The 20,264-nt window shown below is 38.6% G+C and overlaps 1 protein-coding gene across 1 annotated transcript; it reads right to left on the reverse strand.

The window, feature by feature from the left end:
* Positions 1–613: 613 nt before the first annotated feature.
* LOC121315892 (headcase protein homolog) lies at positions 614–19,312 on the reverse strand. The gene is made up of 4 exons (XM_041250464.1): positions 18,953–19,312; positions 9,126–10,199; positions 5,341–5,495; positions 614–778 (listed from the first exon to the last, which is right to left on the reverse strand). The coding sequence occupies exons 1-4, from the start codon at positions 19,110–19,112 to the stop codon at positions 614–616; spliced, it is 1,554 nt and encodes a 517-aa protein (XP_041106398.1). The 5' UTR covers positions 19,113–19,312.
* Positions 19,313–20,264: the final 952 nt, after the last annotated feature.

Genomic DNA, 20,264 nt, shown 5'->3' on the forward strand with positions numbered 1-20,264 from the left:
CTGTTAAAAATTGAAAAATGTGTATAATAGGGCCATAAAAAATACAACATGATTACTAATGTAGTAGGAAACTGAAATTCTGTATACTACTGTGAGCAAGGGCTAGTGAGCAATTATAACTGAAATGTGTTTGAAACAGTACCAAAGTTAATAACCTTTAATTGACATTTATCCATGTCATGTAAATAGCCGTGGCAGTCCAGTCAAATCCATACATATATAATAAGGCAAAACCTGCGTTAATTTTTTTTTTCTACAAAAAATATAATATCTGGTTTACAGATACATTCACTCGTCACAGTTTTTTTTAAACTTTTTTTTTAAATTTGATCTCAGCTTTGTATTTTTTTTTTTTATTTGATCTCAGCTTTGTATACATTTGGAATTTTCTTTTTGTTTCTTTTCCTTTAAGTTACCTGTTGCTGTGCTAAATGATTTATGCTGAATTAACATTTTGCCTTTCACGCTTTTTATTATTTTCTTTAGAAAAAATTGGATGTTTTTGTTAAAGAAAACATTCCACAGGAAAAAAAAAACACTTTAATATATGAATAATATATTAATAAAATAGTACTACCTAGAAAGAAATGATACTAGACTAGCACATCATTCGTCAATAGGCCTCTAGCACTTTGTAAGAGGAGAATGGCTTCACAAAGTGGTAATCTAAATTCCCGCAGTGTGGACACTGCTGTACATTGCTGTACTCTGAAAAATACTGCATCCCCACTCGAACGTCTATCACAGGCTTCCCACAGTGCTTACAGTTTAGACGGGCCTGGGGAGGGGGGGAGCAAGAAAGAAGAAATTTGTAAATATCAATAACAATACATAATGAGTAAAGACTACATGCTTAGAAAATGAAGAAGATAACACTGCATCATTTCTTGACAGTACAATGAGGTGCTTTGTACATCACCTCATAACTCTCTTTATCTGGATGTTTCTGTAACTAGGAAACCGTATGTACCGTGAATTAATATGAATTATGTTGAAGTTAAAATACAAGAACTGGTAATAAAAATTTAAACTAAAACATTCTTAAGGGCTATTCACACTATAGTTTATTCGCTGCGTTTTTTACACCCAACTATTCACTGCTATTTTTGTACTCAAGACTCTCGAGTCAAATATCGCAGGTAAGATGGGGGAACGTCTGATTATAGCAGTGCAGCAACAGCCTGTTCTTTATGATAAGCAGCACAAGAAATATCTTGATAAAGAATACAAACAAATTGTATAAGGAAATCCAAAAGTAAGCCCTATTGGTATGTTAAAATAAACACACTGTTTTAACTGCAGGTTTTTGTTAAATGCCTGGGTATATAGCTTCTAGAAAGTGCATGCCATGAGATACAGCAGCCCATTATTAAAAATAGACTGAACTACAAAACAAAATCACATATCTAATTATATCCAGTAGCATACGCAGGTAAGTGGTATCGTATTTCCAGCAAATTAAATGTCATATAACCTACTATATGTGAATTTTTACCCAATAATGTAAAACACTGTCTGTGCTGTCTGATGTTAGATCTCCAGTTCACATTTACCAGCATTTACTGTATTGTTTATTTAAAAAAAACACATCAGGATGCATCAAAACGATTGCGTTTGGTCCTCTCTGCACTTACCAATAACATTGTTGAGATTATTTGTTGCCAATAACAATTATAAATATATAAATATATACAGTATATTGCACAAAACACTGGTACTCCCCTAGGGTTTCCCGTTACTTGGTATTATAGGGTGAATCCACATTCTTCTGTTGCTTTCTCTCTTCTTCTTTGGAGCAATAACCATAAACAGCTTGCACACTATCCATACTGCCTTCAGATTATATCCTAATTTAGCAGGACAGAGTATTGACTGCTGCACTTCGTCCAAAAATGTAACCGACTTTTGTTTTTGCCAGCGAATTTCGCATTTTTTTTTTTTTTTTTTTTTAAGCGATTACGCTCTAGTATAAGAGGTAGTATTCAATTCCATAGGTTCATTTTTTTACCATAGAAAATGCAGTGAATAAACGCTAGTGTGAATAGCCCTTACAGTGGCTGCGTACAAAAATATACATTTGGAAAAGATTATTCAGTTAATGCACAAGACTTTCAGTTCTGGGTTAAATGGCAATCATTCACTACTGCTACCACAGCCACTTCATGACCACCAAAAGAAAAAAAAGAAAAAAAAAGGAATGTTAGGTTATTATCATAACACTGGTTCACTGAAATAGAAATGTATCCATTACATAATGCCATCCGTAATGGGTTAACTTTGCAGCATTATAAATGTCAGTGACAGATGCACCCTGGCACAACGCCCAAGATGTATACTTCTTGTGGAGTGACCAGTGACCTTCACAGGAGGGGGCAAGTTGGCTTGTTTATAAGCCATCTTGACTGTCTCTGCAATTCAGCCGGACAGCCTCTGCTTAGACAGGGCTTTACCGTGGGCCTTTGCTCCATAGCAGATGAACAGCTGTTCAGATTGCCTCCAACTTTTTGTTATGTCAGCATAATACGCTAAGGCCCTTATGCTTACGCTCCCTATCCAACTGAAAAGGAGGGGCTTGCAAAGCCTCCAGCTCCACCGACTGGTTGACGTGGAAGGTAGAAATACATCTGGGCAAGAAAACGTGACCTTGGTCCTAGACTCTGCGAAAAACAGACAAGCTTTCGTCACAGAAAAGGTTTGCATCACGCTCATTTGGCTGCAGTAAAAGTCAGATGGCAGTACTACGTCAAGCTGCCACTGAGGAACCTTGTCCTTAAGCCCCTTTCAAAAATTGCCTCGCCACGAAGTGAGCTCCTGGGGAGACCAAGTCGATTTTAACATGGCAAGCAGAAATCGCTGCCAAGTACACCTCCAATGTCGAGGGCGATTTCCCCTCATGAAAGAGGTTTTGCAAGAACTGCAGATTGGTCAGCATGGGACACGTAGTGGGGTTGAAGTGTCACGGCAGACACCAGGTCTGGAACACGGCCCACTTATACCCGTACTGTGTACGCGTAGAAGTAGCCCTGGCATTCTGAAGAGTTGAAATAACTCTCTCAGATAGCCTTAGCTGGCTAAAACGCAGCCATTCAGGGGCCAGCCCCAGAGTTGCAGGCTTGATGGGTCAGTGTGCCACAGTGCCTGACTGAGCAGGTCACGGCGGAGATGCATTTGCCAGAGGTGGAAGTACAGTAATTGCGATAGCGCCAAAAACCAAGTCCTCCTGGGCCAGAACAGGGCTACTAAGAGCACCCTGGCCCTGTCTCACCTGATCTTCTCCAGGCACATCGGCAGTACTGCTATCGGTGGGAAGGTGTACAGTAGAGCCCTCAGCCACATGTGGGCCGTGCCATCTACACCTAGCAGAGCCTCACTCTCCTGAATGGAGAACCAGAGGGGACAATGGGCTGAGAGGCGTCGGTGGTGATCACCTCCCTCCTGGTAACCGTCCCCAGAGCCACTCCCAAGTGCAGATCAGTTGTTTTCACCAGGATACGGTCACCATGCAGTCACGTGTCACTGTAAATAAGCAATTGGGGCTGAAAAACTTTGCGACTGAAACACACCTGAATAGCGCTCATTTGGAGGAGACCCAGGCAAAGTATCTGGAAAGCTGCTGCCATCGCCCAGGAGCTGCTGGAAGGTGGACCCCTTCAGTCTCTTGCAGAGCTGAAAAAGCACTAGGCAGGATGAGAACCTGTGAACTCTTTCATCTGGCAAAGTGGCGATCACATTGCTTGAGTTCAAGCAGATTCCCAGGTAGGTGACAACCTGGGACGGAACTAGCTGGCTTTTTGGTATGTTTACTATAAGACTGAGCTTGCCTAAATGCTCGATAACTAGAGCTGTGTGAACTGATTCCCTTGGGTGCAAGGAGTGAGTGAGAGGCCGAAAGGCAGCACACAGAACTCGTCGAAAAGTGGCTCAGTGGTAATGCAGTATTTTTGGGTACTGTCACAGGACAAAGTGCAATGCACTGGACCCAGGTCTACCACTACTAAGTCCTGTGCATGGGTGATGCACGGACCGGTACGGTGCACGACTCGGTACCAGCAGATGTGCTTGTGCGGTACCAGCTCGGGCAGTACCAGTGTGGCCGCGGCTCGGTGCAGTACCGAGGTTGTTGCGACCTTGTGTTGTGCACAGGCACTAGCGGTGAACACTGCACGGGCCGGCACGGTACCAGTCAGTGCTGGTGCGGCAGCGGTTCGGTTCAATGCACAAGCCGGGTACTGGTGAACAATGCACGTGCCAGTGCGGTTGCTGGTGGTGCAGCTGTGGCTCGGTGCGTTGCATGGGTGGGGTACCGGTGACCAATGCACAGACCGGAGCCGCTGGCGCAGCCAGTGGTATCAGGCGGGGCTGGAAGCAACCGCACAGACCACTGGCAACAACAACAGGGGTACCGCAGCAGAGCCTGTGTGTGCCCACTTGATAGCCTGAGCTAAAAAGCCTTCCCTGCGTGGTGCTAAAAGCTTCCCACCACTGCGGCATAAACACAGTGATAAGCTCTCCGATTTGGAAGGCTCCTGCCAACGGATCAGTCGGTGTTCGTATAGGAGCATGAATCAGCAAACACAACCTGGTTCCAGAAAATGCTGCTAGCTGAAAAATATCAGCAACTCATGTAGTGCACCTGGAAAAGAAATACAGTGGAGAAAGCAGCACACAGGCAGTTCCTACCACTATACAAATAATTCAGTAACAACAGACACTGTACAAAATACTATATACTATAATACTATATATTATGTACAATACAAAAGTGCACACACCAGCCTCAGCCCAGACTAGGTAGCACTAATACAAGACTACCTGGTCCCAGACAACTTGAAAAATCTCCTCACAAGGCCACGTACGGACTCACAAAGCACAAACAAAACCTCCAGGAAAACAAGCTTAAATTATAAAATTATTCAGCAATTAATTCTGCAAGGAAACATACAATCAAATTAAATACGTTTTTTAAACAAAAACTTAGCTTTTGATGAAACCATTTGAAACGATGAATCTCTCTGCAGCTTGCTCGAATCAGGCTGAAAAGAAAATGGTGCTGTCATCATGGAGTCTAGTGCCTTCCAGGAGGGGCAAAGACTGGTGTGATGACATTGCCGGTGACTGCGTGACAGCTTTGGTAAGTCTCTGAATTTTCCGGTAAACAAAGTTAACCCACTATGGATGGCATTATGTAATGGATACATTTCCTACTTGAAAGGGAACTTAAAAAAATTCCCTGGGTTTGTACTTTATGTGTGATTGTAATTTCATTGTGGGACAGAATATTCCAAGTTATGGATACCAATAAGCCTTACCCCACCCCTACCAACACTTTCAAATACTTACTTGACAGCACGGAGAGGCAGCAAGTATGTCATAAGTGTACATTGTTCCCAACTGGTGCCAGCTCCCGTCCCATCGGGATTTGCATTTAATGCATATAATTTTATGAAACCCCACTAAGCAGTCTACACAAACTGCATACAGGTGCATCAGCCTCCCTTCAAAAAAGAAAAAAGAAAGTTATTTCATACAAGTACATCAGCCTCCCTTCAAAAGAGAAAAAGAAAGCTATTTCATACAAGTGCATCAGCCTGCCTTCAAAAGAGAAAAAGAAAACTATTTCATACAGGTGCTTCTGCCCTTCAGTTTAGGTGGAACATTTCAGGTTATATTTAAACATTTTCATATTCAATGCTGCTGCAGTCAACATTTATTTATTTATTATTTTTTAAACTGGACCTCATTTCGGACTCTATCTTGTATTAAGTAATCCAACAACAGAACAACCTGGCAAACCTCATTGTTCTAAATTACGTCACACTACTAACCTGATGCAGAGCTTCATCTAAAGTATTTCTCCAAATTCAGCTGTTAAACACATATCATACATTACACTTGGGATACGAGGAAAGCAGTAAACAACCTCCTCGCCTCATTCATTGAATGACTACACTACTCAATGAAAAACAGTCTTGTTAAAAAAAGTCTGGTCATATTTGTGACGCACAGGAAACAAAATTCAGTCCAATTTTAACATATGGGATTGTTCTTCTGCTACATTTGGTGACACTATTACCATTTGCTGGATCTGAGCAATTAACTCTGATGTCACATGTGTGTGTTTGTAAATCACACTGCTGCACACACTGGCCCTTTACAGTAAAACCAATTGTAACTTTGCTAATCATAGAAGCATTTGGTTTCTTCTGTGGTCATACTAAGTGATGTTATTTACATGAAGGTTTACGTTATCAAGGTGCAACAAAGTTGTATTTAAAAATACCTTTACCCGTCTGACTCAAAGCACAAATACTGCAGCTATGAAATATTCAATCTATTTCCGTATTATACTATCACCTGCTATGCAAAAGCTATTGCATCAAATAAAATAGGTGTCCAATTAACCAGAAAGAACAGTAATTATATTTGTGCAGCAGTATAGTGCAGTGTTTCTGCAGGTCTGAAAAGGGTTAACAATGGTTTCATAATTAGGCCATTTTGTTTATGAATGCCACTGTTAATTCACTGTTGTCATAAATGGCAAACTGCTTTTATGATAAACAGGAAAACTGTCTCTACAATAGAGTACTGTCTATGCCTGCTAATCATAGTTTTCATCTACCAATTGTTTAATTTTAGATAATGTTAGGTGGTGCATGCACACAATTAAACTAAAAATGATTGCCAGGTAAAAACAATACAATCAATACCAAAAGTTCTGTTTCTGCAAAAGTCTTGAATTAATTCTAAAACACACACTAATGAAGATAAATAATAATTCTGTTGGACAGTGTACATGTAATTGAACATTTTCTGTTGATTATTTTGCTTCACACAGGCACACAAATAAGACAGTGTAGATTATTCTGAAAGGAAGTTCCCAGCGATTAATAATTGTCCAAGTTTACTTTTTCTACAATTCTGCCTGCCATGTTTTTATATTATTGGTTTAGCAATAGAACTACATAAAAGGCCAAAGGCCACGTGGGAAAAAAAATAAAAAGTACAAATTTCTACTTTGAAACTCCAAATTTTGACTTTAAAAACTCAATTTCACCATTCTACACCTAGACCTACACTACAATCTGGGTCTGGGGAAAAGCCGGAACAGACAGAACTTTGAAATCTTGCAGACTTTTCCCTCTAGGCAATACACAGTTGTTAATAGGGCTGCTACGATGAAATCAAAAATCAATTCCATTCCTCGTTATATACAGCGATATAAATACTGGATAATCGATTCAATAATTACATTTTTGTAACACGCATAGTTAATAACATTATTTAAGTTCATCAATGAAACTGCACCGAACGCCCTGCCTTGCTATTTACAGTATTTCTGCCAGACAAGCAGTGGGAGTATTCTTCTTTTCCTGCTCGTGTTAACTAGTATCTGATTTACTGGTCCCATACCAGAAAATGCTTTGTAAGTATGCCCATCTGTGTATTTAATGTAAACAAACAAAACAGAGCTTGGCACCTTGAAAACAGAGCAGGACGACAGGCAAACTGGCAAAATATGGAGCACCATTTCTGCAAAAACTATCCAGCTACTAATTTGTCAATTCACTTGTCAATTGGTTTGTCAATTCATGAATTGGTCCATTTGTCCAGAAATCCATCCATTAATTCATCAATTCATACAGTAATTCAAAAACTTTTTTGTTAATTCATTCATTAATTTGTGATTCATTAATATGAACGGCTGTACTTTAGAGATTGACAGTTGGAAGTTTGTCTGTTTGTTGGGAAGTTTGCAGGGAAGTTCGTCTAGTTGATTGGAAATTTGCAAGTCAAGCGCCGAGCAAACACTTCACACTAAAGTCCATACAGCCTTTCCTATTAATGAATTATTAGATGTATTAACAAATAAGTTTATGAATAACTGTATGAATTGACAAATTTATGGACTAATTACTGGACAAATGGACCAATTCATGAATTGACAAACAAATTGACAAATTAATGGCTGGATAGTTTTGGCACAAATGGCGCTCCATAGCAAACAGCCTGTAAATAAATTGTGCACATTGAAGAAAACTGACCATATATAGCTTGTGCTGTTTTGGAGTTTCAGAATGAACTGTTATATAATGAATATTTAACAATATTCAATTAAAAAAAAAAAAAAACGATCAGTGATGTATGCATGCTGTGGTAAGTAAATCAATTTATTATTATTATTATTATTATTATTATTATTATTATTATTATTATTATTATTATTATTATTATGTTTTAGGCAGGGATTTCTGCACTGTGTGTTTATGTGGTACAGTATTGACCAGATCCAATGTGTGATGCTGCAGCTGTCACTCAATAAAAAAAAGATGTTTTTCATAAACTCGTGTCTAATTTATATAGATTACATTCCAAAGTACTGTAATCTGCCTGGAATAAATATTTTAGTAACACTCCTGTAGTATGTTAAACTTGCTTTAGGCTTGTTGTGAATGTTGTTGTACTTTTTTTTCTTCCCCTGACGCTACCAAGTAATTACCCAATTAATCGATTGCTATTTGGAGGCTTAACTGACAACCCTAGTTTTTAATTAAGGTTGTTTTCTCAATTAACAGTGTCTTGCCCCACCATAATTGCTTATTTTTATACTGCATAGACAAATGAGACAGCAGTGGTGTCAGCAAACATTTCGAGTTTCGCCTGTTCCAGTTTTTCCCCAGACCCAGCTCATAGTGTAGTTCTAGGTGTACAATGTTGAAATTTTGAGTTACGTTTTTTTCTCACATAGGGCTGTTCCATATAGAACAGACTAAAGACAACAAACATTTTATATTGTGGAACTGCATTTAACATCTGAATTTGATTGCATCTTTAAATTTGTCTGCATCCCTGGACATGAAAAATGTGTACTTGTGAAAGGGAATTATTTGCACAGAAAAAGTGCAACAAAACGAATGTTGCAGAAAACCTTTTCATAAAAAAATTAATTGCACAAGAATGTAGGTACAGTACATCCTTCTAGAATAAGAATTGTCTACAGCACTGTACAACTAACAAATACTGGTACTTATGCACTTTAAACACTTTATCAGTGTTTGTTCTAACATTTTCAACAGTATTAATGCATAAGTACAAGGACACACTGCAGACAAATAGAAAGCGATTACCTTCTAAGTGACAGGGAACATCATATTCAATCTCATCGTGTCTTGAGGGGCTAAGGAAAAGAGTCCCGTCAACGAGTGGGAACTGCTCGAAGACAGGCAGTGTTCTGTGGCACAGGGCACAGTTGACCACGTTCCTATGGCTGGCACTGAGTGCTGCTAGGATAAACTTCCTGAGGTCTTCCCCCTGGCCAGTCTGAGCATCGTCCTCCATGCGCACATGGTAGGTGTTGATCTTGTGGCGAGGGATGTGGGCCAGGAGCTCGGAAAGGTCGAGCCGACGGAGGAACTGCACAGGGGCATCCCCAGAGGTGAGCCGGGGCATCTGCAGTCCTGCCGCATGCTCGAAATAGGCATTCCTTATCGCCCCAGCGCTAGCGGACAAGTTCTTCCGGTGGCTGTCCATGTGGACGGCATTCTTGAGGAACTCGCCTAAGTGTCGTGAGCTGCGAGGCCCACCAGAGAAGGGTGAAGAGAAGAAGGAGAAACCCAAAAGTGGGGACTGGCCAGGTGAACCACAGGGTGAGCGGCGGCCCAAGTTGTTGCTGCAGCAGGAGCCTGTTGCACCTTTCTCCTGTGAGTTCTGTCTGTCTATGGATTGTCTTCGCGGCAGTTCAAGTCCCACAGGCCTGTGTGCTGGTTTGTTCCCTGATGGATGCTTCCCTTTCTTGGGGACCTCAGGCAACTCTCCATCAACACTACAGTTAGGTTTGCCAAGGCTCTTCTCAGACAGCACCTTTTTCTTTCTGTCATCTTGCACGCGCTTCACCTGGTACCAGTCTGTGTCTTTCTTAAGGTGGCCCTGTCCACAGCGGCAGGAACAGAAGCGGAAGGCCAGGTCATACCCCTTCTTTGTCCACATGTTTTGCCTGCACTGCTTTTCGTTCCAGCTGCGTGCCCGGCCAATGCAGTTAAACTGCACCAGAATACTACTCTCCCACTCGAAGAAGCACTGCAGGTGCATCCAGTTTCCGTAAGGGCACAGCTCACTATTGCAGACCACCCTCTGGTAGTCATCCTTCTCCAGGTTGATAAGTCCACCCAAATTGCAGATCAAAGGGGTGGCGCAGGGTGCTTCTGTAAAAGCCAAAACAGTTACATAAATCTACAGTATACTATAAACAGCTTTCTCTCTATCAGTCAATCCCTGCAGAGGATACAAATATAGTACACTCCTAAACCAAAACAAACAATTATCTTCCCACTTGCTTCTTAAATTCATTAGATTTTTGTGCTCTTCTGAGAAAATTCAGTATTAAAAAAAAATGTTTTCAAAAAAAGTCTATGCTCTAAAAATGGTCTCACATTCCAGCAGTACACATGATATGGGTATCTGTTTACAGTAATTATTCAACAGATGCAAAAACGGACACTATTAACAGAAAGTTATAATCTAAGGAGATATCAATGATAATCTGTCTCACAAATAAAATGATGTTTTCAATAGAATTAACTGCCTACTTACACAAAAAATGTGCTTAACAGTTTCATCCTTGTTATGGTCTTATGTAAGTATTAATCAAAATTAGCAAATTTGGATTTTTAATTTAAAAACTTTAAATCATTCAATTTATGACACTGTTTCAAACAAAACATGCCTTTAACTGAACACTGCATACACTCATACCCTGAAAATACATCAAAACATGCCTACAGTAATCTTCTATAACAGATGGAAAACAACTTTCAGTGGAGTATGGGATTGCTGAACATACGGTTCATGAATTAAAAAAAGAAGGATTCTTCAAGCGGTTTGTCTAAGAAATCAATGGAAAAATCAAGGATAACTGACTACAGTAGAGTATACGGCATGTTTTGGATATGTTTTTATAGGCTTTGCATTATCCATGTTTTTGTTTTGTTGTTGATAGCACTTTGAGCCTCTTATTTCACTTACAAACAAAAGGTTAGCTTCAATTTTACATGTTTAAAAATATATCAAGTTGGTTCCCCCTCAAAATGTATATCTATTCAAGGCCATTATGGCAGTAGTGCCCTTTCAGCTACAACAGACGCCTGTAGGAAGTGTTGGATCCATGCATGATTTTGTGGTTAAATCGCATCAGCATGAAAAAAACAAACACAAGCACAGGGATTTCTACCATGCTAAATAATGCCATCTCATAAAAAAAGTCAGGTCAGTAGTTTAGAAATGTTTACAATACTTACAAGTGATTTTCTTTCAGGTTTTTAAAAAAAGTATTTACTGTAACTAACTTTTTTTTTTTTTTTACCACAACAAAACCATAGGAAATCATATTCGACACTGTATTACAGTGTTTATTACCATTATTTGTCCATTTCATAATAAATATAAGTTTCAGTATTTTCAGTTCATCCATAAAGCTACCAACCGTCCCGATTTTCCCAGGACAGTCCCCTTTTTATGTAGTACGTCCCAGTGTCCCCACAAGTCTTACTTTTGTCACGATTTTGGCTAGTTGTCCCATTTTTCATGACTGTCTACAGTATGTTTGGCCATAGCTCAACAGTAATTAAGCACCACCCTGGTGGACTGAAGTAAATCTGAAGCTACCAACTGGCCCCATAATCCCATAGACGGGGCAGGTTTTAAAGTTGCCCCTAAACTGAAAGTGTTAAACCTTTATAAACTTAATTACTGTGAGGCAGCATGATGACACACCTTGAATATTTTTATTTTCATTATGTACTTTATATCGGAGCTCAGATATAGAATAAAACACAGAAGAACAACTACAAAGAGTAAATCTTAGTTAACTTCAGCACACAGTGCAGCTCCACAGCACTCGTTGCAGCTTTCCAAAAAAAAAAAAAAAAAAAAAAAAAAAAATCTGCCTAACTGGCCAGCATTCTGTTTCCTGACAGTCAGCTGACAGTGGCTCTTGTAAGAACATAAGAAAGGTTATAAACGAGAGGAGGCCATTCGGCCTATCTTGGTTGTTTGGTTGTTAGTAGCTTACTGATCCCAGAATCTCATCAAGCAGCTTCTTGAAGGATCCCAGGGTGTCAGCTTCAACAACATTACTGGGGAATTGGTTCCAGACTCCCACAATTCTCTGGGTAACAAGCTCCGCACACAAAATATTATTAGACTGAGGTTTACTATCCTTGACTGGGCTAGTGTGGAAGAGTTTTCATTGAAAGAACACTAGTTAACCTGTGCAAATTATGACGTCCTGGATTTTGGACTCGGAAAATTGTTAGCTTTATCCATAAATGCAACACAGCACCTCAGCATTTTGTATGTTACGTGCAGGAACGAGATTTCTGAGTTTAGTTTACCGGTATGTTGAACTGAGTAGAATATGTGCTATTAAAATTGAACAAAAACGGCCCCATGGATTAGCGATAAAACTAATGCCTAGTGCTACATACTAATGCCATGTCCTTGCAGGCTCAACTCTACAGCTATGTTCAAAAGTTTTGCATCACCCTTTAGAATTAACTCATCTTGCTTCATAAAGTCGAATGTTATGTTAACATATTGAATTACATACTGCTTTGCAGTTTTGCACAGTACTTAAAAATTGACATTTTGAAATCTAACATGAATACTACTATTACAGCTTCCGGTAGACTTTTGCGATATCATTTGTAGTTTTTTTGATTTCATGACGTTAAATAAAAGATCTAAAATTATGTCTATATAATTTTTTGTTTTTGGTTTTTTTATTTATTTATTTTATTTTAAATTGCCTCAATCCTAAAATTCTAGGCGATGCAAAGCTTTGGCCACAGCTGTAGGCTGCTGGTTGACAATACATATATATATATATATATAATTAAGGCTCAAAGTCAGTAAAGGGCATAACCAAGACGGCCATTTGGCTAAAACTACATTGCCATGATTAAAACACATTTGATGAAATAAAAAAAAATGTAATTTGATCACTACTATAGTATACAATGACTTTGTCTCTATAATATGATTTGTCTGTGCATCCGATTTTGTTAACCGTAGTCATTTATTTTAAAAGAAAATATTCATGCAATAAATTATTTGAAAAATCTGATATATAAGGTGTAGACTGCATAACATCACAGACCACAACACAGTTTACAAATAAATCAAAACACCTTTTAGCTTGTATGCAAATAAAAAAATTACAAAAAACACCACAACCTAAACAAAATTTAAATAAAATCTACTTGCATGTCTAGCTAATAATCTCCAGAACAATTACCTTAAAATGACACACTACTGTATATATGGAAAACATGACTACATCAAAGAGCTATTTAAAATAAAAAAATAAAAAACTTTAAACAAACATGCTACAATAATGATATATCAGAACTTGTACTTCTTGTCAAACTGGATGCGTTAAAGCACCAGACGTCACTCTGGTCTTGACAGAACACGCTCTGCTCTGAGAAAAACTGCATGGAGAATCCGCTGAATGAATGGCACTGAATGAATGATGATGATTGCGATTGCAATTTCAGATGATTTATGAGTGTGAAGGGCGCTCAGGGCCCGATGACTTTGGAGGGCACCAAGGGCCAGAGTGAAAGATAAATTTGGCCGGAGGTCTCGTCCTTGGGTGCCCAAGGGCTACCTCTGTGAGGCCGGCTGGAAATACATGAACAGTTACATGCATACCAGTGCCGCAGATAGGAAGTGTCTGCGGCCACCTCCCCGAAAATACGAGCCCACCAAACCATGAATGAATAATAATAAATAATTAACACGCTCCACAGTGGCACCCTGTCACCTATCCCCCAAATACTGAATTTAATGAAAATCAGCAGCTGAGACACAGCCCATCCCCCATAGCATGACTGCACCGAGGGAGAGAGCCTAGCCTCTCCAACCCAACCACGCACCCCACAGAACTATATATGAACCGCTCAGCACTCAGGTAAGGAAAAACCCCCTACTCACATAATTTTTATTTTTTAGGGGGAAACCTCAGGGAATCCATGCGTAGGGCAGCCCTTCCTTCAGGCTCTCAGCGGTCAACTCCCGTTTCAGCTTCCCAGCGCTTGACTGAGCAGCCGAAACAAAAAGAAGCAACATGAAAGAATAACACAAACAGCTTTTATGCGCTTGCTGATTGCGTATTGGTTAAGGGTGGATTCTCCTTCCACAAAAGCAACCAAGTTTACATTTCTTCAGCGGACCTTTTTTGGTGCACCAGGAAACTACATCAAAGGAAAAAACTGCAGTTTACTGCAAAGTTTGTTATGCATAGTAAAGAAAACTGGGGTGCCTGGGTACAAGGGAGGTTTACAATCATTTTAATGTTCCAACAGCAAGCAAGAGACTAAATATTACATCCAAAAAAAGTTGAAACATGCACAAAACAAAGATAAGCACAACAAAGTAAACTGTCATACTTATCCATATTTATTTTAACCATATGTGTGTGAAAATTCTATAGGCCTAAGTGGAGCTTTGCGTTTAATGAAATAAGTCTTAACTTAGCCCCCAAGCCTACCACACAATTCATCACATTTGGAACCAGGCTTATGTTACTGTAAACTGACTTACAGTATTATTGTTTAATGTGACAGCAAGATGTTTCAAATTTGACAACAGGGGATTATCTGTGTATTTGGAGGAGGGTAACCCTCTCCAGTTTTCTAAAAGCTGTTTTCTTTTTCTTTTTGTTTGTTTTTTTAAGACAGATGAACTGGATTTCAAATGGTATTTTGTTTACAGTTACAAATCCTTTCATAAAATAACAAAAACAGGTGTGAAAAGGTTTATCCTTTTCAGATACCCAATTCAGTATTATAGAAAAGGAAATTCAAACTACAATTTTTGGAAGTGCCCATACATAACCACAATATTCTAGATCCTCATTATTGTTCAGCATACACTGCCCTTTAGAGTTAAATGTTGTGTTTCTAGGGTTAATGGGTAAATAATCTGGCTCACTCCCTTGGAGAGTGGAGAGTGAGCCTGTCCCCGCCCCTTCAGGGCCTTCTTTCCTGTTATTAACCAACCAGAAGCTTCCACTACAAACTGCCATGCTTTGCAGCCAAGAACATGCTGGGGTGAAATGACACTGTAATAGGCTTCCTGAAAGGCAAGGCAGGCAAACTGAAAACATACTTGACTTAAACTCGATTTAAAAAAAAAAAAAAAAAAAAACATGTTTGCTATGCCTGTGTTACTTTACACTTATAGTAAGACCTACATAGTGAAAGGAAGTACACATAGAGGAAGATTTATGAAATTATTAGCAGTAGCTACAACAGCATCACGGAACTCACATTGGAACCCAACTATGATTGGCTGCTGATCAGGGCAAACACTCAGACTTTAGGAAGCTGTAGTCAGCGTTCCAGATGAGCTGCGTACCTTCTGGTTTTTTACACATTAAAAAATCAGAAATAAGCACTAAATTTCGATTTAATGCGTAACAATGGAAGGCTCTTTTTTTAATGTCTGCCGCATTACCATTAAAGACTGTACAGTATTTATCAAGATTACTCACGACTTCATGGTAATGTTGAATTTTACACCCTGAAAATACATTTTACTTTCTCAGTGTTAAAAGTAGAGGGTAAGTTACTCCCAGGTGCAAAACCTTACCTGGACTGCTGCCTGTTGTAAGACTGGTGGCTACACTTGTATTATGGGTGGACAATAGAAGGTACAATAACAAAGGAAAGAAGTTGGAGGATTCAGAACTGTACTGTACCATTACTGCCATGTTGGCACCACCATGGTATACCAAAATGTGTGAAAGGATGATTAAGAGAGGGGGTGCTGGTGGGTACTGATGATAGTAACCTATCAACAATTTTCAAGTTAAAATTCTGTAACATTTTTTTCATTTTAGTATTAATTGTAAATAATTCATAGCATGCACTTGATTTAGCCTGCAGCCACACCACTATGGAGTCTGAAATTGTCAGATAAGCTCCATTATGGAAAACTATTTCCCCTAGGTCAGTGCTAACCAATTAATGACATTAAGAGATAGTGTTTTAATAGGTTCTGTCATACACAATTTTAACCAACGAACCCCCCTCCCCCAAAAGTAGCTAATTTTATAAACAAATCTTAATGTACTGTAAATGGGGGCTGAATTCTGCATAAATCTCTTCAAACAAAACATACTGAATATTCAGCGCCACTCTATATTATATGCATATGTATTGCAGCAATAGTTCTGTAATGGTAGAGATTTTTTCTCGTTTTGATTTTTTTTCATAAAAAAAAAATAAAAAAAGTTATCTCGTACCATACTAGATTAAATAAAGCTCAGTTTGCATGATTACTTGCAGGAAGTGACCTACTGTTTCACTTCCTATACCAGGCTCCCAATGAGTCCAGGCCAAACCCTTGTCTCCAGGGTTCAGTAGCTTTGTACCATCCGATGTATGAGCTCTGTAAAGGGATTAGAAGTGCACAGCAGGTGCGGTTTGTGGAACTATTTAAATTACCTATTAGCTGTTACCACGTTTAAATAATTATGCACAAAATTTGACTTTTTAGTTCCATAACTTCTCTACAGAATGCAATGTTGCTAATCTATGAAATGAATCAAGTGCAGTTATGTTAACACAAAACTACTTGTTGAAAAACTTATTTGAATCCCTAAATTCAAGGATATAGTTGAGCACATCCTTCAATTGTTAAACTCTGTGAAAAAAAAAAGCTTTTCCAGCAGTCATACACAATTAATTAATGGCAGTTTCTTGAATTATTTTGCTGTGACATGTTTCAGCTTGTCTAATATAAGTTATTCTTAAACAGTTAGGCAATCTAGCATCGGGATGAAATCTGCATAAATCTAATATCGTTGATTATGCCAATATAGAACACCTGGTTCAACTGGAACAATACACCACCAGTGGCGGAGAAAGAGGAAGATGGGCCCCGGTGCAGGACCTTATTGTGGCCCCCCCTCCCAAAACGTTAATTTAACCCTTATTTATAAACATCAAACACACCAAATCAAGTGTTCAATATTGAACTGTATTTAATTGTCAGAATGTTAGCATGTATGAAACAGTATGTAATGATAACGGTTTCCACTCACCTACTTTATTTTATTTTGCGTACATCTTTACATCCAGCACTACACTATTTTTTTTTTTTTTTTTTTAAATCATAAACAAACAGGTTTAATCACTAACCCTACCAGGATTCCCCAATTCTGCGATCACAGAAATTATTACAGAATTCACGATTCTGCACAGACATTTGCAGAAATTGTCTCACGTAGGAAATCGTTTATTTATAATTATTATTTTTAAATCAGAAATGCAGGCATGTTTATTCGCTGTAGTTTATTTTGGTGCCGGCAGCAGCACCCAACAGCTTCCGACTAAACTACAGAATTTGTATTGAATAGTACCCCAACACCTTCAACGTCCCTCGTACCAGCCTCCGGGGGGGGAGTTAGGATAATTAAGACAATAGAAATACCTGTTGAAGAGAGGGAGGATACAATCTGAATTACTGGCACCACACACCGGCAGCTACAGAGATACAAATATGTAAAATCTGCAAATATAAATGCGAAGGATATTATCATTGTTCAAAAATAAATAAATAAAAACTTTCTAACCCCTCCGGGGCCCTCTGAGCGCATGGGCAGGAGTGCAGCTACACCTGGTATTCATTAGAAGTCAGGGTTGTTGGATCACCTTGCTCTTGTATGAGACCTTGTATAATTATACTGAATAATTTTACACAAGTTGTTTTATGTACTGCTGATTACCATTTCCTCAAAGGACCCTCTGGAAACTGCTGTATTTGTTTACGGGCCCTTACACAAAGAACTAATAGGTGAGTTATTTTTTCGTAAAGTCTGTTTTTTTTTTTTTTTCTTCAAAAAAAGACTGCACTGTATCGTGTTAAAATAAAGCCAACTTCAGTCTAGATCAGTTTCACAAATATCAAACTGTTCCTGTCCATTATTTTGTTACTCTACACCGTTTTCCAATTACGATTTCCTATCAGACAGTTACACGGAGGTTGTTTTAATAAAAGTGCACAAAAAAGGTTAAAAAGTAAAGCAAGTCCCTGTACAGTCCAAGCATGTTTGGCAGATTTAAGAAATTAACACATTTTTGGATGAACAGATTCAACCTCACCATCTAATAACTGATACATATAACAGATGATTTGCATGGTTGCTATTATTGTAAAATAATAATAATAATAATAATAATAATAATAATAATAATAGACCAAAGTACAGAGTTTTTGAATACTGAGATGTTTTGCATCAGTGGAGTACTTCTCAAATTAAACAATTACGATCAAATTTAAAATTGCTTTGGTGGGAGCCGAAACAAAATGTGAGCAAAAGCTTAAGGCAAAACAAAATAAACCTAAGTCAAGTAGATAAACGTTTTAGCTAATGCCTTCCATAGCGTTAACTATGCTTAAGCCTCAAACTTGAAAAGGATCTACTGCCCCGGAACACATGCAATATTACAGTACCGTGACTGTATGTGCTCACATGAATTGTCATTGCTGGCATAGCACAGACACTACTCCATACTGCAGAACTTTGCAAGCCTATTCTTTCCGCTTTCTCTTTACTGAAAGCATGTACTAATATATACTGTACTTATCTTTAAAATTATACATTTCCGAACAGAACCTCCAGTTTGTATTCTCCAAGCAGTGTTGTTGGTCTACAGATTGCTGTACGTTAACAGAACGCTTAACACACAAGCTGTACAGATGAACAACCACAAATCACGTTCATTGCACAAAAAATGTGAGTTAAATAACATCACGCAAGTCGAAGTACAGTATGTTTGCTTCCTTCCTTGCTGGGGTTGTGAATGTAAACCGTCCACTTGTCATTCCCCTTCAAATGGGACGACCCGCACACACATAACAATAATTAAAGCAACGATATCGCTCTTACCATTACTGTTTTCATTTTGAGGTGCAGCTGTAGCCCCTAATAATGGTGTAGTTACCAACAGTGCTGCTGTTGCTGCTGCACTGGCTCCATTTTCCTGTTCATCTCCACTGCTATTAGAGCGCTTATTTCTCTTCCCCCTGTTGTTTTTCTGGTTGGGCATGGCGTTTTTGTTTGTCCGATGATTTTAAAGCTCTTTTAGCAGAAGCTAATGGCGATCATTTCCTCAAAGGATATACGATGTTTATAATCTCTATTACAGTAATTGTCAGTACTCCCATCCAGATCTGAGCAGTCGATTATACATGCCATGAAGAAGGCGTGTCTTGTTTTGATTCCGATTCAGAATCCAGAAACCCGACTGAAGACGCTGTTTTCTTCCAGTCTCAGTGACGAAACGCATGTCCTCCCTCCGCCCATTAACTGAACGTTATAAATAGGACTGGCAGGGGAAACCTTACAGTGACAGTGACAGTAACTTTATTCGTATCAAGTTGATTAACTGTTAATAGATTAATTAAAGTAGTTTAGCACATATTTGTTTTTCAAGGCTGCTATGGTAGTTGATAGACAACTTAAGGTGCTACGTAGGTTACTTTTTTTGAGAGTCAATAAAGTCGGCAAAAAAAAATAATGTTTGAACGGTATGTAACGATATGGATGAGGTTTGGTGCATTTTAAGTGTTGAAATGCATGTAAGTTTTCCAGATAGACCATATAAACATAAAGACTTTTACCTAACCAGTTCAGTTTACCAAACACCTATGTAAATGTCAATGATGGAACCATTAGCATTACTTTCAATAAGAATGACCAGAATAAACCAGTGCACAATCATACTAATTAAACTGAAAGGGGAATGCCTGTCATAATTTGTTAATGTGGGTATATAGGTATAGAGAACCAAATATGGCATGAACTGAGTTTACTTCATGTTGTAAAATATGTTTAAAAAGACCACATTCACTCTTATTTATGCTGAAGTGTACTATATCCTTAAAAGTATCCCAATACAATAAGCTCAGCAGTCTATCACCATAACTGGCAGTATAACTCCTTTACTACTTTTTCTAAATCTGGGATTACAATTGATCTGCGTCAGTAATCTGGATGTGACATTAAATCTCATGCATTGGTAGACCTGAACAGCACTACTAATGCATTTGCTATGTGGCTTATATACAATGCTATACACATAGCTGGGAAACGTTTAGATTTTAATGGGAACAGATCTTTTAGTCTGTATAAAACTTTTTAATCATTATTCCTCAATAATACAGGTCATTCTTGAAAATGAATGTATGTGTAATTGCAC

The sequence above is a fragment of the Polyodon spathula genome, chromosome 5 (assembly GCF_017654505.1).
Source record: "Polyodon spathula isolate WHYD16114869_AA chromosome 5, ASM1765450v1, whole genome shotgun sequence".
Taxonomy (NCBI): domain Eukaryota; kingdom Metazoa; phylum Chordata; class Actinopteri; order Acipenseriformes; family Polyodontidae; genus Polyodon; species Polyodon spathula.